We start from the raw sequence: 22,154 nt of genomic DNA on the forward strand, positions 1-22,154 counted from the left end.
GTGTGCTTTTTAGTTTCTCAGCTGCATTTTGTACAGCACCAGACTTGTACATATCAGGTAAATATAGATTTAGGAGGGGAGGAATCTTGTCAGAAGGGAATGAGTCTGGGGGGTGATAACTATGGGCTTTAATGTAGGAGGCTGTTCGGCTTTATTGCTAAGATACACCACTGGGGATGTGTACAGCTTTCAGTGATTGAATTCTCAGCACCACAGTTCAAAGGTGGCTAATCCAAATTTTTGTTTATCTTCCAGGTCTACGCACAACGAACTAGAAAAGAACCGGTAAGTAGCTAATGAGCCAAATTCTAAGAAATGCAAGCCTGGTGAGTGCAGTGTGCTTTAACCTTACCACATGCAGGTGTTGTTTGATCTGCATAGGCAGCTGTGAATGACCACTGTGCATCACATAGTTCTAAAACTGAGAGGAAGACACAAAAAGATCTGAAAAAGAAGCCTTGTTTTTATTTCTTTTTGCTATCTGAAAAGGCAAGAAGTGACCCAGTTTTGTGACTAATCTGTATGCAGGGTAAATACTGTTCTTCTCCTGACACAGTGAAATCTGATTGGGGCACTTTCCATACATGAGGTTGCTACGGGATCAGGTTTCTTGGGCCCAGGGTAATACATGTTACCATGAAGTGAAGGGCAGAGCCCGTTTGCTCTGCACCCTCTCCCTCCCACCCCTCTGCTGGGCTGTAATAATCTCTGCAGCACAGAAGCAAATGCCATTGTCCAGATGCTCTGAGGTCTGGTGAGCAGTGCGCCTGTAGAGTGTCTTTCCTCTAACCTGTTTTAGGATTGAGCCTGTTTATCCTTGAATCTGGAGTTTTAGCAAAGCTTGCACTTCTGTTACTTGGCCTGCTCTGCTATATGACTCAACCCTTTTGTAACAGGAGTTAAAGTAAGATAAATACCATTGAGACAAGGGGAGCTAATTCACACACAGATCAGATTATCGCCTTCCATTCAGGATGCTATAGTTAAGGTTGTGTCAGGGTTTTCATTATAAACTTATCGTGGCTCTTCTGAGGGATTTGTGGGGGGGGGGGGGGGAGAGTGTTTGTGTTTTGTGTTTTTTGTGGCTGTTGGAACAAAGGCAGCGTTCTGGCCAGCTGCTCCTGTGAAGAAGCCCCCAGGGTGGGAAAGCTGAGTCTAAATAGGTTGATTGCCTCTTCTTTCCTTTTAGCAGCCCTCATGTGATGGGATGGGGGCATTACAAGGATGGCCAGCTGTGCATTTCAATTCAGGCAGGATCTTCCCATGTAGCATCAAGAGAGTTGGAGCTGAGTGCTCTGTATACCGTGTTGCCCTCTGCTTCCCATGCATCTGGGCATTCTAGGCAGCAGTGTTGCATGGCATGGGTGATTTCTCCCTGTCTGTGGTTGTACCTCCTACAGGAGGTAGCCTACAGAGTTGTCGTGGCCCTGCCTTTCCAGGGTGATGCAGGGAGGTTTTTTTCTTTCAGTTATGTTGCTTTCCCTTCAGCCTTGATCTCTCTGGTCTCAGGTAGGGCTCTGCTAAAAAGTGCTGCCCTGTGGATTTTCCCGTGCTCTCTGCAACTTTATTCATCAGCAAAAGAAAGAAAATGGATTGAACCCAGAATGGAGGTTGCTTTTTTCTCCATGACAACAGTAAACCGTCACTAATTTTCAGTGTACTTATTTGCATATCTAATTGTTACAGCAAATGCTGCTTGCCCTGAGCGCAGCTTTAGAGCAGAGCTGTCCCCATCTTCGCTTGTACAAACCCAGTCTTCTCACATAGGCTCAGTTTGTGTGAAACTGTAACCATCTTTTCTCAGGCTTGTGGGGCAGGCAGTGAGCTTCAAACTCTGTGGGTAAGATCTCTTAATGCAGATGTGTGCGGCTGATCAGGCTGTAGCATGGGCAAACTTAGCAAGACCTCAAAGTGGCTGTACTGGGTTTGCAGTGTTTGCTATCAACAATTGGACAGTGAGTTTTGTACTAGAAACATTTATTTTCAAACTCCATGGCAGTGTTTTCCCAGTCAGTGAGATTGCTTCCCAGTTAGATTTTCACTGTGTCTTATTTGCAGCATTCTTAAGTTTGTCAGTGTCTCCAGACTAACTGTGGCAAAAATAAAAGCCCAGATACTAATGGCTTTGTGGCTGGCAGGTGCTCATTTTCCCTATTATTTGAGATTATTCCTTTTGAGTCTCACTGTTATCTCCATTATTGACACACTGTAATTTTCAAAATTGTCCACTATTAGGTCTCTGACTCTTTTTTTTTTTTTTTCCCCTCCTGTCTGAACAGCAGCCGCCTTCTACTCAGTTAAGTTGTGATTTAACCCCTTCAACAATTAGTTTCTTTCAAACAGTAGCAGGAGACGAGTGCAAAACCAAAATTCTCTCCTCTTCCTTTTTGAATAAGCAATTATAACTTGGACTCGATTCTGCAGAGCTATGAAGTTTCGGTACATCAGGTTTAAGAATCGTCTACCTCCTGGTGTCCAAAAGTAACTAAAAATATGCTTTCAAAAACTAAAGCAATGTCTTAAGCTGCCCCTTAAGTATGGAAATGTTTCATAAGCACTGGAGTGGTTCTGCTAAGGAGGTGCTTGATTTGGTACCGAACGCTAACTGTAATATTGAAGTGACTTCTCTCTCTGCTCTGATGTGTTACTGGTTTCTGTTTTTCTTTTCTCTTTTTTTGCCTGAAGAGATTGCAGTGACGTTTATATAAGGGGCTTTGTTTGATTTATGGAAGATTAAAGTTAATTTATAGTCATTATCTGTCATTAATCCTCATGTTGGAAAATTGTTTGTTTTTTATTTAATGGGTATGTGTTACAGTTTCCCTTTGCCCAGGATGAGTCATAGCTTGCATTTAAGCAAGAAGCCAGAATTGTGTTTCTCGTATGCTGCAAGGCATAACTAAAACAATACTTCTTAGTATGTTAACATGCCTACCAAAAACTGATTCCTAAGCAATACCTCCATCGTTTTCAGAAAGAAAACACAAAGCAAGTGAGCGAAATACAAACTCTAGTAGTGTAATATTTTCTCCAAAAGGTATAAAAAAACAAACTTCAGGCTTAAGTTAATTTGTGTGTGCATATGTCTTACAGCAGAATGAAGTGCTGTTTGTGAACATTTCAGAAACAAGCCGGTTTTGGAAGGATGTGGTCAGTGTGGTACGAAGAGAAGGTACGCAGCACAGAGGTGGCTTTCCTGCTCTTCTGTGAAGTGGCAGTTCTGGTAGACCAACATGGGGATGCCTGTCAGACAAGTTGCATCTCCTGGTGGAATGAGAGATGTTTACAAAGCTATTGATCAGACTGTTTGTTTTTTGTTTTTTTTTTTAAGTCTTTCTATATATTCTAGATTGACCTATTTATTTTAGTGACGATTGCATTATAATACAGTAGAAAGAAGTGAAACAAACCTGAGTAACTGGGCGAGGAACAAGTTATTAGGGCAGATTTTGCTTCTGGTAACAATAATGTAGCTGAAAAGATAGATCTGAAGAGGGAAAGAGACATTGGGACAACCATTGAAATCAGAATTTTCTAGAGATATCAGAGATTTGGTCTCTGCAAGAGGTAACTTGTTTAAAACAAAAAGCGAGCAAAGTGAAGATCTACTTCTAGGTCAAGTTGAAATGTTGTGAGCTTATTGAGAAAGCACAAAGTAAAGTGCTGTAAGATCCTCTCTTTGAGATGATCAGAAGCAAAGCAAAGACGACACGTGCAGCAGTGATCAAGTACTGTAGTTTTTAGACTTTCTGACTCTTATCTGGATCTTCCTTCTGTCTTCTGTGATTCCCCCATGCATTCTCATTTTAAACATGAGACAGACAGACTGTTACATGCAGAGGATTTCTCCAAGTTGGTCTCATGTGGAGCTGACAGTTATGCTACATTACATAGTTGAGGTAGCAAATAAGATAAAGGAAAAACCTACTGAATTTTAGGGAGAAAACCATGACCTGGGTCAGTTTGCACTGGAACATGGGGCTTTCTGAGGCTCCCAGCAATGGCACAATCTGATTCTCTTTCTGCAGAACAGTGGCTTGCTTGAGTGTGTCTGTATTAGCAAGGGGGGGGGGAAGCGTTTAACTACAGAACATAGTGCACTGCTGCTTTTAAATAGTTTGGGTATTAAATAGTGTGGATGTTCTGTCTAGGCTGGAAGATGGAGGGAAGGGAAATGAAAGTGTAGTGAATCCTCCCTGCTCTGAGTAAACAGGGCTGATTGTGCTTTTGTTGTGCTATGTATGCTTGCCAAGGCAATCTGATCAGTGTTTGTCTTGAAGTAACTAATCAAAGTGGTGTTGAATTCACTGCTATTTATCCAGGAGAGCTGGAACAAGAAACTAATCCAGTAAATTTCATTTGTTCTCTGGAGTGGTCTTTGTTTTCATGTTAGCATACATTGACGGTACGTATTATTTTCCTTATTTATAAAGCTTGGAACCTGTGATGTTCCCTGCAGTCAAAACATGGCCAACGCAGCTGAGCACGCATCTTTTTTTGACACATCCAAAGGTCGGAGCGTGCCACAATCCAATTTGCTCCTTGTGGGAACTGAGGCTAAGCCCTGCTGTCCCCATGGCCAGCACGGAACAAGAGCTGGAGGTAGCTAGCTGTCTTCAACTGCTGTTTGGATGACAGATGCATTCATTTTCAGCTGGGACCAACAATTTTCAATGAGCTGAAAGATGCTCCGCTCTACTAAGAGATTTGTTTAACTTACACTACCATGCCTGTTTTTGTTTAACCTTCAGAAAGGGAAGTCTAGTGTGTGGAGTAAGGTTATCAGAGAGGTGTTGATCCTGCATACATTCAGGTTCAGTCATGGTTGTTTAGCATCACTTTGCCTTTTGCTGCAGTGCTGTTACTTTCCTGCATTGCTTCGGGAACTCAGCAGTCAGAGCTGCGATACTGGGATCTGATCTCTTTGACCCCCACACTTGTTCATGCAAAGTCTCCCCTTGTGCAAAAGCAATGTTTCAATTCACTTCGAGTCAAAACTCTGCAAAGGCTTTGTTTCACATTTGCTGAGCAGCAGAACATCTTGAACTGAGTAAAGCTGCTGAAAAGGGAAAGTTAGTTTCCGTGCCAAAATTCAAATGAAACAAAGCAATCTTCATTTTGTTGGAAGTTCTTCAGCACTGTTCATATTAGAATTTCAAGTTTCAGTATTTGTTTGCTTATTTGTTTTGTTTTGTTTTGTTTTTTTTAAATTCAAAGCAATGCATTGAGGAATAGATGCCTACATGGCTTCCTTTCTGCTCCCAGATCTTTCCACTCCCCTATGAATCCAATAGCAAATGGAGAAGGAAGAGGAAAAAGAACAATACTACTATTTTGAATAAACTATCTCAAAGCAAACTGTTTCAGTCATGTTGCACAGTAAAATCGCTGTCATATGCCAGTTCTCAAACAGTATCACAAACCCTGTCTCAACTAGGATGCGTTACAGGGACACTTTCTGGTATGTTTCCCCCCAGAGTATAGAAAGGAATGGGAGCACAGTCTGCTTGGCCTTGGCTATAACGGTTTGATGCTGAGAATTCATTTATCCTTTTGTTTGCCAGAATGGAGACCCCACTCTCAGAAGAAGCATATTCTTATGGCAAGGCCTCCCTGCTTTTGCTGGCTGAGTTCTGGCATTCAGCATCCTGTACCTACAATCTCCAGAGCAGTGAATAAAAGAGGAATCAAGTGGTACTTCATGGGCTTTTTACTGTTTCAGAGCTTCAGAAGTGGGTCTGGTCATTTCTGTGGATGTGTAATGAAAGCAGTCAGATGTACTTAGAAGATATCTAATTTGGAGTCTGTCATTACCGGCTTTGGTTCTTCAATCTCTTCCCAATTTACCAATCTCTTCACATTTTACTTGAGGCTGTTGCCATAGTTGTTCGGGTTTTTCTTCAGGCTGAACCAGCTCTGTTTCTGTTTGTTTATGGATGTCCTCAAAAAATAAAAACCAGGCAAATCTACCGTATAACCACTGAGCTTGAACCAGGCCAAGAGTCTGGTCTTAAGTAGTAAAGCATAGTAAATCAAGCATTCAGCTTTCTTAACTCAGTTTTCAGTCACATCAGGGTACTGTACTTGCCATATCTCTCCCAAACGTGCCTCTGGAGACCTTGCAGGTTTGTTATTTTGTTGTTATTTTTTAAACTCTTTTTTTCATGGGGTGCTGTTTGGTTGAAGTGTTGAGAGCCAGAAATTCCGATGCAGCAGCTTGTCTTGTTCAAGTGACTGCTGCTGCTCATGGGCCTGAAAGCATTACTAGTGAATACCACTTGGGGACTTTCTGTCTTCGAGAAGGTAAGGTACCAGGAATAGTTTTTGAGGTATATTACGTGTTGACTGCAAGTTTCAGTGCTTTGTACTCTTGGGGTAGATGCTAGCATTGCCCGCAGCTGTGCATATATGATAATCTGTATCTGTTTCTGATGAATGTGTTTAAGGTACTCTAGCAACATATCTCATGCTGCCTAGTGATAAGCGAAGGAAAACTTGGTGTGGAATAGGAAATGTAGGTAGGAAACTTTCACGTTCTTCTTTGTGGATGTTACAGCATTGAGAATCTGTATCCTTTTATGACATTTCAGTAAGGGGAGGGAAAGAGTTAGACACCTGCCTCTATTCCTCCTTGCCCAGGGCTGGACATGCTGAGTGATGCTGTCTGGCTGCCCTTAAGGCTCCTCCCATTTGGAGGGAGCAGAGTGGCACAAGGTGAAGCACCTTTGCTGTTGCAGGAGAGTGGCAGTGCTCTGTGCTGTATAATCTAGCCCCTTGATTTGGAAGCAGGTGTGCAACAAAGTTTCCCAGCCTTGTCTGGGAAATGAAAGCAAAGTGCTTTGCCTGACTGTTGCTGTGGTTGTTGCCTGGCTGCGAACGGTACTGAGCAATTTGCATAGCTGTGGGCAAACAGACCAGGCAGGTTTCCTCCCAAAGAGCACATGAGACAACCATAAAACAATTAAATGGGCAGCGTGCAACCAAGGATCAGGAATTCTCCTCCCATAAAACCACTGGATAATATAGACAGGGCCAAGCCAGGGCTACAACAGAACACAGTGATGGGGAAACACCATGGAGACCCAGGGGAATCATAACCTGCCTCCCTGTGTGTCTTGAGAGTTTGATGTAGAAATACAAATTATATCTAGCACTCTTTGTGCTTGCTCTTTGGTAAATCCTTGCTGTGCCTTTGCAAAGTGAGATTATCCCCCTTCAGAAAGGTGGCATTTAACCTGCCAGCTGCAGACTATCTTATAGAAAGTTTTGGGATTCCTCTGAGTTGGGAGGAATGCTGAGGATTTGCTGGATCCCAGCATGGTGGCCATGGATCATGCATGGATCCCCAGCATGAGTCAGGTCTTCTGCCCAGTAGACCATCAAAAAAATTAATGGCTGTCTTTTGAGGGTACCCTTTATGTATACACTGCTTCTTAAGCATCACTTTCCATTAGCTTTGTAATAAGATTTTCTGTCCCTATTGCCTGTTAATTATTTACCTTTGAGAATGTGTTCAGAAAGCAGCGTGCATGACTTAGAGAAAAATGAAAAGCTTCTGCCAGATGCCTTTTGCACTTATTTTTTGCCCAGGAGTTTGAGAACCAGGATTTTCAAGGTGAAGAAGGGGTTGTCATGAGTGGGGGATTTCACAAATGGGCATTGCAGAATTTGGGGCAGGAGAAGGAATGTAGCACTTGCATAGCAATCTTGTAGCTGCATACAGAAGAAATTCTGCCCTTGAGGGGCTGAAGGAAAGGTAGAGACGCAGCAGAAATTGATACAAAAAGCTCATGCACTGAAACCTTCAGTGGAAACAGGACTTGAGCTTGAAATGCAGGGTTACTGGAACAGTCTGTGCGTAGTATCAGTGAGTTCATGTGTGGTCCGAGCTGATAACGCTGTGTCTGATAGGGGTGGGGTTTTATCATGGCAGGTAGTGAACAGCTGCACAAGACTTAGTCATGCTTATAAAGTGAAGTGCAGCCTGCTATCTCTGAGGGGACTGGTTGCTGAGTTAGGGTGGAATATCTAAAAGCATCTGAATCATTTAGAAGCACAGCTCTTAATGACCTTCAAATAAATACTTGCTCCTTTGCTTGGGTACCTAGTGCTCCCTTTGCTTGTCCCTACAGTGCTGTAGCTGTGCATGGTCATTTTGAGAGCAATGCCAAGGGCTCCTACACTCAATGCCTTGCTGTCCAATTCAGAGCATGATACTACAACAGAGGGAGGGTGTTGATGGGTGCCACCTTTGCATGTGAATAAGTGGATGTATTTTTAGAGGAAGGGCAAACACTTTTTTATAAGAGTAAAGGCTAGCAAAAACACATACCTATTAGAGGAGTAGGTGGACAGGAGTGATGTCAGAATCTATTTTGGTGCTTGTGTGTGGGTAGACTTCTCTCTGAGCAGCCCAGGAGAAAAAGGGCTCAGGAGCAGGAGGGCTCAGAGGTGAGATGAACCCTGAGGACCTTGGGATCGACCCCAGCCGTGAAGATTCTGGTTAGCACAGAGTGTCTCAGGACCTGAGTGCAGACAGCTGCCAACACTTCATCTGCAGCAGTGCTGCGTTCCTTCTCTCTTTCTTCTCAAAGCTGGATTATGCAGGAGGGATTGCTCAGGCTCTCCGTGACCTTGGAGGTTCAGGGTGGTATGTCCTGCACCTTATTCTCTCAGGAGGGACTTTCCAATGCTACTTGAAAGCACAACTTCTTGAACACTTGGGGTAATTCACTGTAACTTGTCAAGGCTGAAGTTGATTTCTTTGACAGGAAGGATTCTATTCCTTCTGGAAACTAGAGGGGATTCTTCTGAGTTCTGAGAAGGGGAGCTGTGTAGCAGAAATTAGAGGTTAAAAAGAGATTGCTTTGTATCTTCCCCGTCTTTAATTCCCACCTACTTGGCCTTGCTCCTCAGGGCAGGTTGAGCTGTGCATTGCCCAGTCACAGTTTGCCCAGCTGTGTGGGAATCTTCCATACAGCTCAGAGAATGCCATTCATTAGCTACACTTCAGTAATGTCAGGAGGCCAAATGCGGGGTGAGTACTCGCGCTTGCACAGATGCACCCAGTTTACGTGCAAGGATACACAAAGAGCTTGCAGTTAAAATCTATGTGCCCATTTCTTTTTAAAAGGGGAAGGCAGAATCCCAGCTGTGTATACAGCGTGGTTTTTCCCTTTGATCTGTGTTTGTTTCCAGTGTTCTCATAGCCTGGATCCTGGCACTCGTCAGAGCTGGCTGCTCTTTTGCCTGCTTGCAGCTGCTGAACTGCATGCAGAGAAGCTAGCAGGGGTGGCTGCGGCACAGCTAGTTCCAGTCATTGACTGGGGGGTCTTTGCTCTTCCCTGTGCAATAAAAACTGCAGTAGGCAAGGAGGAGTGAGAGCAGTGGCAGCTGAGACTATGCTGCCTGCATCCTTGAGGTCCCCCTGCTTCCTTCTGTTTCTCGTCTAGCTTGGGACGTGCTGATGACCCACTGCTTGCTGTGACTTCTGCTTCCTGGCACCTCCCTCCTGTTTCCTGCTACCTGCTGTAGTGCACGTTTCTCTTCAGCTGATTCTTCCTCAGCCAAACCTGATCTGGAAAATTACAAGTCATAGTGCTATCACAGCATCTGCAGAGCCTCTCGGTGTTTGCTTTCTCCTGTCCTATCCTCACCAACCTGTAGGGCAGGGATTTGATGCATGCTGGTACTGGAAACTTTGCCTTGCAGATGTCTCCTGGTTCTCCCTTTCCCTCTGGCTGCCTATTTGTGTACACGTGGCATCACTGCCCCTTCCCAGCTGCACACAGAGCGAGAGCTGCCATTGCAGAGTAAGTCTTGCTCTCTCACCAGGGCTGTAGCTCAGAGAGACAAAATTCCCCTTTGCTTTCCAGAGACTCGGAGCAGTGCCTCTGCAGCTGGCTCAGACCTATGCCTATAAGAGGGCAGGAAGCTGCACCCTTCCAATTTACACAGCATTTCATGATGTTGTCAGAGATGGGGTTGAGGCCTGCACAGTTCATCTGGTGTCCCAGAGAAGGATAAGCTCCATCTAAACCCTTACCTGACAGATGCTTATCTAACATGGTGCTAAAAGCTTCTGACAGCAAGGCTGCCTGGGGAAGTCAAATTGCGTCAATCAACTGTTGGTACCACTGGAAAGCTTTTCCTAACATTCAGTTAAGAAAACGTTTTCAGCATTGTTCTAGGACTGAAAAAACACCTGAAATTGAATGCCTCTGTGTTCAATGGGGAGAGTCCTGGATGCTGAATATAGTCATCAGTTTTCACAGCAAGAATAAATGCTAGACCCCAGAAGAGGAATTCTGAGGAGATAAGGGAATATGGAAAAAACACCAGCATTCCTCTTCCCTTTTCCCAGTACATGTTTGCCACTTCGTCTACCCAGATGAGCAACTTTAATGCCAAAAGAAGTAGGAGAGTGCCTGGGAACGCTATGTCCTCAGTGCGTATCCTATGTAATACGACTCCCTAAGAAAAAATGCAGATACTGTTCTGGACGGCATGAACTCTTTTAAACTTTTGTTGGTTTGGAAAAGCAGCTTACAGGCTTGGTGTTCATTGGGAGAAGCACATATGGGGATGTATTTCAGTGAAGGGGTTGCTAAGGGGGGAGAAGAGAAATCTGTGTTGTGCTGTGCTTGTGGAAAGCATGCTAAGGCCCTCTGGAGGCGTGAGTGTCCCTTGAAGTTTCTTCAGTGCAATTCTGGTGACATTCTATGACTTCTAAATCCCAGCACCTGGGAGTGAGGTGCCCTCTGTCCCCACCATGGATCCTGAGTGTAAGGTAGTGCAATGTCTGTATTTAAAACAGGAAAGAACTGTTAGTTTTCTTTTTATGATCATGCAATGTCTGAACCACTCTGATCTATTTATTTTATGGGACTTAAGTCATAATCTGGGTATGTCAGATTAACAGCGGGACATGAGAAACTAAATGTTATAAAGAAATAAAGAGCTCTGTGACTGTTTGATTGCAAAGTCAGCAGTACAGCCTTTGCCTCATAGTCCTGGTTCAGACTTGGCTGCTCTGAATTCTGTTGAAATTCCCTGTCAGGAATTCCTTGGGACAGCTGTAAGAGATTTTTTGCTGCATATTTGGGGAGAAGCAGTGAGGGGTTATTGACTCATTCTGAAAAACATGGCCATCTTGTGCTTTGGGTATTGCTAACTAGCAAAGAGAGCTGAATGCATTAGCTTTTCAAAGTGTCCTGCTGTCTCCAAATGCCAGTGTCATTTCCAAGCTATGTGAGCACCTGAAAAACAAGAGTGGATTTAGCTCAGCAATGCCCCGTGAAGGAATTAGGCTTAGCTCCATTTTGTGGATGTGTGGTGCATGCTTTAGTTCCTTGAGGGACTTACCTGAGGTCAAGCAGACTGGCTGCACACAGCTCTCCTAACTCTCAGTTGAGCATCTTGCCTGCTACAAAGCCTTCCTTGAATGTGGGGAGGGCTGAAATGTTGGCCATTTTTTGCTGCTGCTTTACCCATCGTGAGAATGTGTGCAGGTTCTACAGGCTTCTGGTTGGCATAGCACTGGACAGAGTGAAAAGACTGTGCTTCTTGAGATGCCTTTTGCTTCTCCTGATGCTGAACCCCACTGCTGCCTCTTCCCAGGTGAATGGTTGGTAGAAGATCCTGTTAGTTGTTTCTGGTTTTCTTTGTATTTTGTTTTTTTTTGTTTGTTTGTTTTTCCCAATTGTTGTTTTATTAAAACTAATGGGGTTTTTGTTTGTTTGTTTGTTTTGTGGTTGTTGTTTTTCTTTTTTGAAACAAACGAGTGATCTCAGGATGGGACAACATGTAGGAAATATCTGAACACAAAGCTCTAATGAATGCTTAAATTCATGAGGCCCTGCAAGGGTCATTAGCTCTACAAAACAACAGGGAAGGAGGGGTGTGGTTGCAATGATAATGCAGTGCTTTTGCAGGTATTTCTGTAAGCTTGTATGGCTGTATTTGGCTGTATTTTTAATGTTGGCCTGGTAGTTGAGCAAATGGAAACCAGTTCCTCCAACACCAGAGGACTGGGTGTTCTTCCTCTTTTTTTTTTTTTTTTTTTTTTTTTTTTAATTTTTTCCCTTTTTCCTTTCCAAAACAAACTACAAACCTTCCAGTGTTTGATTTGCTCCCAGGTGGGATCCTAACTTTTCCTGCTGGGAGAACACAGGGTGAGCAAGCGCCAGGCAGTAATCCTCCCACAAATGTGAGTTTACTCATCTGCAGCTGTTCTTGGATTGGGGGAATAATAGCTATATCTGTTTGTGGCATTGCTGACCAAAGCAGGGGTCTTGTTGATCTTCTCCAGCTGACCAGGAGTGCACTAGGAAGAATGTCCTGCATATAAAGGAGTGACTATCTGAGCTTTTGGAAGCATTAGGTGTTTTGTAGTTGAGCTGAAAAAACATTGGAGCAATTTTCATTTCTTACAGAGAAAGGAAGAGCCTAAGGAAATAGTTTTCCAGTGGCCAGCTTTGTGCTTCTTTCTTGTTTGAGATTTGAGCGGTCTTGCATCCTTTTGCTTTCATACATGCCCAGAGAAGAGAAAGAAAATGCAAGGAAGGTACCAGAGGTAGTAAAGGGAAAGGGCAGGGTGCAGGCTTAGTTTGGTTTTGCTTTTTCTTCTGAAGTTTACATTGTTATAATTTTCTTGTGGTAAATACAATTTTCAGATAGTGATAATCTTCTGGTGATAAGCTCTGCTCCTTGTTGGAAGAACTGTATTGACAGGTGAGTTTGTGTTAGCACATGACACCAGGTGAGCAGGAGCAAGGTGTGTTCTGTGCTCTCTGATACCACTTCTCAGAACCTCTTTTCTTTCCTGGTATGTGCGAGGTCAGCACGCAGCCCACCTGCTGCAGTAATGCTGGGAGCGCCTTTCTCTGCTCAGGCTTTCCTGCTGAGCAGCACATGGAGTTAACTTAAGTTACAGCTGCTTGGTGCTTAATGCCAGCTCACTCCTAGGCTTCTGAAATACTGTTGTTTATGTGCAAAAATATAAATCCAATAGGAAGGACAGTGCTGGGGTCTCTTATGTTCTCCTTCTTACTTACTGTGCTTTTGTCCAACCACATATCCTATAATGACCTTGGCTGCTAATTCTTTTTCCCTGGGAAGTCTGAGGTTAAACTTACAATAATTTTACAAGGTTAAATTACATGCACTGCTTCCTCTGTTCCAGATGCATGCACTCTGTACCTGAGAGGTACAGCGGCCATTTGATGACTCCCTAAATATTTCTGACAGTGCGGAGTGGTATTAGATGAACAGCACATGCTTTCTTTCGGGTGTAAAAGATTTTGTGTAAACAAATATTGCATACAGTTATATTCTTGGAATGTTTCTTTTTTGTTAGAAATTAAGATTTTTTTGCTTCCATGAGGTGAGGAAACTGGAATACAATATGTGAAAAGAAATGCGTGGGCTGGAAAAGCTCTGTCCTATTGTAATAACAACTGGCACCACATAGAATGTATTCTTGATATTGGCATGTTCCCTGCTCATTATTTTGGAAAGAGGAAAGGTGTTTTCCCAAATAGTAAGTTGGCAGCATCCTTTGCTCTCTGACTGATGGACAACTTTATATCTAACAAGCGCTTGCTTCTTGCAGCTAGTAATACCAGCTGCAGTGGTGTCATTAGCTTAAAGCCTGATTATATTTAGTGGGCACCAAACTCTGAGGTCTTTTCTGTGTTATGAAGAAACAGGCTGTGAAATGGTTTTAAGCTGAGGGAGGGAAGATTTAGGTTGGATGTAAGGGAGAAGTTTTTTACAGAGGGAGTGGTGAGGTGCTGGAACAGGCTGCCCAGAGAGGTTGTGGATGTCCCATCCCTAGAGGTGTTCAAGACCAGATAGGATGGGGCTCTGGGCAGCCTGGTCTAATATTAAATGGGGAGGTTGATGGCCCTGCTTGTGGCAGGGGGTTGGAGATTCATGATGGAGTCACGGAGTACCTTCCAACCCTGGCCATTCTGTGATTTGAGGTCTCTCTGTGCCTTTGCTGCTGCAGACCCCAAGGGGCTTTTCTACTGGAGCCATGGGAGGTCTAGGATAGGAATGGGCTGCTCTCCAGCTGATATCTCAGGTTCTTCCCACCCTGGTGCTAGCAGTGTGCCTTCAGGCATACCATGCCTGCAAAGCAAGGTGGGTCCCACCAGAAGAGCTTGGTGTGCGGCGTTGGAGGAGGCAGTTGGGGATTCTGGGTGCAAGCATCTCCAGTTCCCAGCAACTGACTGCAGAAACCCTGCAAGAGCCCAAAATACCTCGGCAATCCTTTCCACAGGCGTGGTGCTTAGCCAGGAAACCCTCCAAACGCAATCAAGAATAGCAGGCGAGTTTGGAAAATCTCGGCTATCTTTGCCGCTGACCTAATTCTAGCAGTAAAGCTGAAAATCCGCAGGTCGCAGCAAAGCAGGTTACTGCCTCCTCTGCAGTGAGGCTGCTGCTGGCCGGCGCAGCTGCTCTGTGGGCACGTTGGTGGCATGGAGCTCTGCTCGGAGCGATGTCACCATGCAGGAGCACGCTGCGTGTCCCCGGCGGTGATTATACCAGTATTAGTGGGAACGGGGGCACAGGGCACCCTTGGCTATTTAAAGAGCAGGGCTCTATTTTTAACTGCCTTTTTAAGAAAGCTGGAGACTTATGAGACCAGACTATTTATAATTAACTGGAGTGGGCTGCATGTTGATGTTTAAGGCTTGCTTTGCATGTTCCTCAATAGACGAATGCAGGACTGTGACCATATCTTAGTGCCAGGTAGTGGAACTGTGATACTTACAGCATTGGGAACGAGCACAATCGGAAAGTTGGTGCCAAATGATCTCGTGCAAGAGACTCCTGGATGTGACCATACTGGCAGCAAATAGGTCAGAAAGTGAATGGGACGTGGAGCATTTACAGTCTGAGGTGGCTGCAGGGTTTAGGACAGTTGCAAGCACAGCTGAGCCCGACAGGGATTTATCTGGCAGTGCTGTGTATTGTGCTACGTGAGGCCGAAGTTCAGTTAATTAGATTCACCGGGGATTAAAAAATACTTTGTGGGTAATGGCCAAGATCAATAATAATGAACCCTTGATATATAATTTCAGGGGGAGATTAACTTTGATAAATTGTAATAGACTCTACTCCAGAGCATCTGTTGCTATTTGATGTCTCTTAACAACTGCCCAAGTTTTATTGCCTTCCAAAGGAAGGCAGAAAGCTGTAGGGGAGCTGCAAGGGGAGAGGAGAAACTGATGAAGAGGCGCTGAGAGCGTGGTGCTCGGGCTGGGTGAAAATGAAGGGGTGAGAGAAAATGCCAGGCATTGCTTACCTCAGTTCCTCTGCTGGGCAGATGGCCACTTCTGCCGCTGTCATCACCTTCTCATTGCGAAGTGCAGGCTGCTATACTTGATCTTTTACTACTGAGTTATAGGCTCTCTCATTGGCCCCTCTGAAGATGAGAGAGGTTAGGGAAGGATGAGCAGTCAGCTAGCAAACAGCCGAGAGGAGGCACCTTTCGAAAGGATACTTTCTCAGCATCATTTTTATTCCTGTGGGTACCAGTATTCAGTGCTTTTCTTTTGCCACTCTTTTCAGCATCCTAGTTTTGGGAGTTGTGGGCTTACGGATGGTCACTTTATTATGGTATTAATTTAAGTGAGTAGTCTGTATTTTAGCCCTCCAGTTCAAAGAGAAAAGCTTAAAGATATGCACCACCAGTTACCTGCCTGTCGGGCAGCGTGTTATGTGGCAGAGCTGCACTGCCTCAATGTATCTGTTGGTTTTATTATTGCTGTTGTTATTAATACTGTTAATTACAGGTCTCTTAATTTGCGGTTTGTTTTTTGTCTGCCCTTGGCTTGAGAGCACAGTTAGATGCATGTTAATTCTCAGCATTTGCACACAGATCTGATCTGGTTAAGATCAGGCTGAACATTTTGCCTGCAGAACGTTTTCATTCCCTTGAATCCCTATGTACAGCGTGTTGTCAAGGCTTTTTATTATCATTTCTCAAGTTTCATCTCTTTGTTTCTTCCAAATGATAGGCTTAAAAAAAAAAAAAAGTAGTCTGGAGGCTTTTTTTTTCCCCATTACTTTCTCATGATGCAGTTTATTAACATTTGCAATACAAACGCTCATGTATGCTGAGGAGCTGTGGGTAGGAATGGCAGGGAACAGAGGCGGATGAGCGAGTGTTGTGTTCAGCTTGGAGCGAGCACCAAAAGAGAAATAACCACGTAAAGAGACCTGATGGAAAATCCGAACAATGAATGATTGCACGGTGCAGGTGGAGAAGATGGGCTTTAACGGCGCCGTTGTGCAGCAGATTTCCTTCCCAGCGTGAGCCCGGCGGTGCTGCGCAGTGAGCGGTGTGTGCTGCTGCAGGCTGGGGCAGCGCAGCTCCCAGTGCTTACATAACGCTCTGCAGCAGCGCAGGCTCTGCCCCGGCGCCCGCCTGGCTTTCAGTTTCTGATTCAGGCACTTGGCAGCATCTCCTCTTCCTTCTCTGGAGACGTGAAGGCAGGGGTCAGACCCTTCTGCGGGCAGGGGAAAGATTAGAGATGAGCACAAGGCAAAACCCGTTGTCCTGTGATGGCTGTTACAGATAAGCGAGTCTCTGACCTGTGAATCGTTTATGGGAGGAAACCGTATTTTCCCCCATTTTCCCTGTCCTGTGGTTTCTGCATGTGGTTCTCATTACCTTTATCTCAAAATCGTTCTGGTCCAATGAATTATTGATGTGGGGTCACTTGCGTCGCTCCAGGAATTGCTTTCTTTAACCAGCGATCCCTTCTGAATTTTTTAAGCCATCTATTAGCTCTGAAATCCAAACAAAGTTGGTGGTTTCTAATTTCAGGGTTAAATTGGACTCGACTTTGAAAATGTGAAGAGGAGGAGAGCGCAGGGGAAGGATGACCATATTCTTTTTCATCTTAGGATCTTCCTTGTGCGGATGTTTTCAGTGCTTCTTGGGGTTTTTTGGTTTTGTATTGTTTATTTTATTTATATATATATAAATAAAAACTTCTCTTGGAGATCAGGTGTCTGATCCCGCTTCAGTGGGCCTTGAGCTTTGGTATCCCTGATGTTGAGCACAAGCTGAAACTGACTGTTGAATTTCGGCCCTATAGACCTGCAGGCATAGTACAGAAATATCTGTGAAGTGCTTTCCTTTTCCCTCAGATGCTCTTTCTTTCAACATACAAAAACTGGAATTCAGCGTTTTGAAATGCTGTTGGTCAACTCCTGCTGGGAGGGAGGCTTGATCTTCTGAAGATGGGCAGTGTTTGTGTCATTGTGCGTGTGCATGTGTTCTGCACATGTTCCAGCCTTGAGTCAGCACAGTCTCTCAGCAGCGCCTGGCTGCAGGGTTGTGCTGAGTCCTGTAAAGTGCTGCTTCAGAGCTGAGCACACACGTGGTTTAATGACTTCTAGGCAGAAAAACTTTCTTCTCTCTCAGTTTCCATCGCTTATGCCAATGGTAGAAGATGGAAAAAGAAAAAGAAAAAAAAAAAAAAAAGAAAGAAAGAAAAAAAAAATCAGCAACAAAAACAGCCTGTACCAGCAGAACAGCTGCAGTCTCTCCAGGGATGCTCGCATTCAGGGACTTGCCCAAATCTGACTGGCACCAAAATCTCTTGGTAGATTTAGCTGCAGTTAGCCTGGGCTGGGCTCTCCAAGGGGTACTGAGCAGATTCAAGGGATGTTGTGTATCTGCTTGAACCCAATGGCTGTGCTGTCACTGCTACAATCTGGGGAGAGACAACTCAAGCAGCGAGGCTGAGCTCAGCAGGGAGCGTGCCACAAGATGCAGTGCTGTCCCTAAAAGGGCTCCTCAGGCACTGAGGGCAGGTGGGTTCCCAGCCCCTCTGTGGCCAGCAAGTACAAGGCTTGGAGCTGTGCCCCCAGCTCTGTGGGGCAGGGGCTAGGCAATCCCCAGGCACAGAGGAGGCTGTGGTGCAGAGCTTGACTCCTACTGCTACCCCTCAGAAATGTCTCTGGCAGAGTAGGGGGAAGGAAATGGGGATTAATTATTTATTTGTTTGTTTATGTATTTGCACCCAAACCACTTCCTGCACTGCAGTTTTGATTCAGGCAGTGGGGAGCCCGGTTTCCGCAGTGGGATTTGGATGCGGGTTGTGCAGTGAGACAGCTGAAGTTATGAGCAAAAAGCATGCAGAAATAAAGGTTTCCTCCCAGTACCTTATATAATCAGAAAGGATGATGTCATTGGGAGCCAGAGAGGAGAGCAGGCTGTGAAATTACAGCCCGCTGCAGCCAAGCAAAGCCAAGTGCAAGCAGGGGCAACGTGGAGCAAGGGCTAGGCTCCTCTGGGAGAGGCCAGGGGCTCAGGCTGGAGGAGAACTGAGGGGGCTATTGGAAGTAGATGCTTCACATACAGTCAGAAGCTTTCACATAGCACAAGGTGGAAAGGGGAGAGCAGCATGTGCCCAGCACACAGCCACAGAGCTGTTGTTTCAAAGGCTGATACCCTCTCTCCCATCAGCAGCCCCCCATGACTCACTGTGGGTCAGTTCCTTCTACTTGAGGAACTAGAACTGAAGTTCTCCTTCTGTCCTCCTTTCTCCTCCTGGGATCAGGGCAGTGAGAGGCAGCAGCCCTCTGTGCCCAGCCTGTGTTGTTTCTCTGTTACATAACAATATGGGCATTTAGGCTTGTTTTTCCAGATATTGGCAGATGCATCAAATATTGGCATAACCCAGTGGTTTACATGGAAAGCCGGCAGGCTCTGTCTGGAGCCTGCATAATGCTGGCATTTTCATTGAGTGCGAGAGCCTGCAGCAGTGTCAAAGCCATGTTGTAGGGATCCAGGTAAGCACGTGGGAAAGGCATTCCTATTGTGGCCTGACTCTGGGATTACGGCTGCCCAGGTACAGCTACACGACTTGATAAGGAAGATTAATAGGCTTGTGATTGCTTTCACCCTGAAACAGGCTCTGCTAAATTTGCTCTCATGCTTTTGAGCCTTGAAAAGCAACATGCTCACGTGATGGCTCAGTGTGAAGGCCCCAGAGCTCACTTTTCAGCCCCTGTTTGCAGGGTGCTGCTGCTTTCTCTGATCTGCCGTGGTCCTGGGGCAGCAGCAAGACCAATCCAGTTGGAGTTTCAGCATTTGTTCTCTTTAAATGGTTGGATTTTTGCACACAGCTTTCAGATGCCTGACAAGGTTGATTTTGCCAAATGCCCAGCTTTTGACACAGCAGGTCACAGTGCCATCCGCCTAATTTTGTCTGGGCAATCCTGTCTGTGCTCATTTCTACTCAGCGCTGATCTCTGTTCCTAGAGCCACGGTTCCTGGTGCTGGGCCTTCTCCTTCCCCCCGGTGCTTGGGCTCAGATTGTAAATGCAGTGTGCATTTCCCTCTGCATTTAGGAGTGCACCATGATACACCTGAAACAGGTCAGATGTTGATTTCCCAAACTTATTTCCTATTATACGCTATGAAGTGGAGCTGGCCCTGCTCCTCAGTCCCTGCTCTGCCTGCCAGCACTCAGTGCCCGGTGTCACTTGGGATGACAGGTGCCAGCAAACCAGCAATGCTCTTTCATTGCTGACCACACTGGGCAAAGCACCTGCAGTGGGTGCGCACAGCTCCTGTTGATCAGCCTGTATGTTGAAGATAAGCTTCTAGGAAGCTTCTAGGTAGCTAAAAACCAAAAGAGTAAGGCTCATGTTAGCCGTATGTGCTTAATACTAGCAAAGTTAGTAGAGTTTGCCCTAGAGCAGTCTAAGGAAGGAAGAGATGAGATTGATGTGATATTTTTTTTTCTTTGATTTTTGTGATTATGACGCTCTCACCCTCCTTGTTGTTAATGTTTAATGAAAAACTCATGTTCTTCAAGGGCCTTGCTGGTCATACGCAGCCCTGTGGCTCCTCTTGAGACAGAATGCTGGACCCTTTGTAAAGAGATTTATAATAGAAATACTGAGGAGCTCCCAGCTACAGCACTGCTAGCAAACACTCCTCTGTGCTGACAGTTCATCAGCAAAACCCCTGACCCTTCCACCCTTAATCATCCTTGCTTGTCACTGACATAATTGCCTGATTACAGACTCTTCTCCCCCACCCCTTTCAAACTGGGAGCAATAGTGAATTTGAAAAACAAATGGAAATGAACTGTCCATGCTCTTTATTTTTTTTCTCCCTGTATTGAGATGGATCAGGCTAAGATTCGGTTTCTTTGTTTATGAGCAGGGGTTGGGATAGGCTTTCAGGACTCTTTTGCACCGGTGTTTCTTGCATGTGAATGGTGAAGCTGATGTCATTGTGTTATTGATTGAGATGACAAGTTTAAACATAAATCATTAATGTCTGAGAAAAAGAAAGGGAGGGGGGGGGGAAAGGCAACCCACGCTTGATAGTTTTCCATAAATCTGCTGTCTGTTCCTGCATACGTGATACAGAGGAGGATCTGTAGGGTCGCTTTTCCTGTGCAGCCTGAGGATGATGTGCTTTGCCACTGCTGCCCAAACCATTTTCCCCACATTTCACATTCTGCAGAAAATGGCTCAAACCATCAGCAGTGCTGCTGTGCTTGAGACTCTCTTTGGAGATGTGATACAAGGTCAGCAGGCTGCCCAGAGGAGGGGTTCAGGCTCTCTTGTTCCCGCTGACCTTGCACCCCAGCAGCCTTTCAGACTTGGGCCCAGTGCAGTGCTTGGACCATTTAATTGCCAGCAGGGATTGTTTGGGTGTGTTAGGCTGACTGGTTTTGTTCTTTGCTCTTTCAAATTTTGTGCAAAGAAATGTTAGAAATGTTGCTTGGATTGGTTCGTAGCACATGTCCCTGAACTGACCCTGAACTGACAATGCACAAGTGTGCAGTGCTAGCAGTCATTTGAAAGTGCTCTCACAAAGTTCTCAGCACAACAGCAAGTAGCCGAGGGAAGTGCAACCCCTAAGATATTTGTACAGATTGTGCCTTGTGTCTGCACAAAGTTCATCCACGGGGTCAGATTATCAGTTCAGACAGCAAGAAAATAAACAGTGTCTGTCAGGGGTTAGCAATCGTGCAAGTATTGGTGAGCAGATGCTGTTTGCAGTGTAAATAGCTTAGTGGCAGTTCGTCCTGGCACCTGTGGGGAATCTTGTGATGCGTGAAGGGAAGGAAATATGAAAAGTGGCTCACAGAATGGAAACAGAGAAGGAAATAACATTGCATTTCTGGAAGCTAACTCTGATCCTCTTCTCCCCTTGCAGCCGAGCTCACCTCCGCCTGTGTCTAGAACGCTTAAAAGTTCTGATACCACTAGGACCAGACTGCACCAGGCACACAACGCTTGGGCTGCTGAACAAAGCCAAAGCACATATCAAGGTAAGAGCTGCTTTTCCCAGCTTCTTTCCATCTGACTGGAAGTGCAGTTCGGTTGCTCTCTCTTGCTGCTGAGAATGGTTTTGTGTTAAAGGATACTAGCACCTTTGTTTACTGTATAAATGTATTAAATAAGTGTTGCCCCCTTGTTTAATTCTTAATCATTACTACAGGCCATATTGTTTGAAGAGTCCATAGTGAACTCTGTTAACTATGAAAATGTTTGATTAGACTAAGGGTCTTGTTTTGTATTGTGGTCGGCCTCTGACAACAGAAGCTCTTAAAAGAAAAGCATGCTTACCGCTGAGTAACTCCACTTTGATGGGAAATGCTACTTTTTTTTTTTTTTCTGATGTGCTGTAAGTTTCCATTGCTGAAGCATTAGCACAAAGCCTCAAGAGTGTGAGACAGGGTTGGCTTGCTGAAGAAGTTTCATATGTGAAGCAGCCAGCTAGCCCTGCGCTTTTCTAGTTTCACTTCTGGCAGAGCGAAGCGTGAAAAGAAAATACAACGTTGTCAGTATCTGGGAAAAGCTGAAATCCTTTGTCATAGCTCAGGATAGTGGGAGGGAGGATGGGTGGTGAAGGAGAAAAAGCACTGCTGGAGGGACGGAGTTAGCCTGAAATGACTCCTCCTTATGCAATGTGCTTGTTGTAGGAAACAAAGAACAGTGCCCTGGTAGATTTCCCAGCTGTGATCAAAGAAATCTGTAGTAGGTTATGTAAATCATTCACTAAAAAGAAAACTGTTTCTGAGAAATCCTACTAAACCATGCAGCAAGGAATGCGGAGCTCCCAGGGCACGTTTTTATGTTACAGTGAAATATAACGAATAGTA

At 45.0% G+C, this 22,154-nt stretch overlaps 1 protein-coding gene across 3 annotated transcripts in view; it reads left to right on the forward strand.

Moving 5' to 3' along the window:
* MXI1 (MAX interactor 1, dimerization protein) overlaps positions 1–22,154 on the forward strand; it is a 52,222-nt gene that overhangs the window by 25,945 nt on the left and 4,123 nt on the right. For all 3 annotated transcript variants that reach the window (XM_085229048.1, XM_085229047.1, XM_003208151.4), the window contains exons 3-4: positions 256–285; positions 21,206–21,320. In XM_085229048.1, coding sequence (XP_085085174.1) covers positions 256–285; positions 21,206–21,320 — 145 coding nt within the window. The remainder of the gene's footprint in view (positions 1–255; positions 286–21,205; positions 21,321–22,154) is intronic.

The sequence above is a fragment of the Meleagris gallopavo genome, chromosome 8, assembly GCF_905368555.1.
Source record: "Meleagris gallopavo chromosome 8, MGAL_WU_HG_1.1, whole genome shotgun sequence".
NCBI classification, from domain to species: Eukaryota; Metazoa; Chordata; class Aves; order Galliformes; family Phasianidae; genus Meleagris; species Meleagris gallopavo.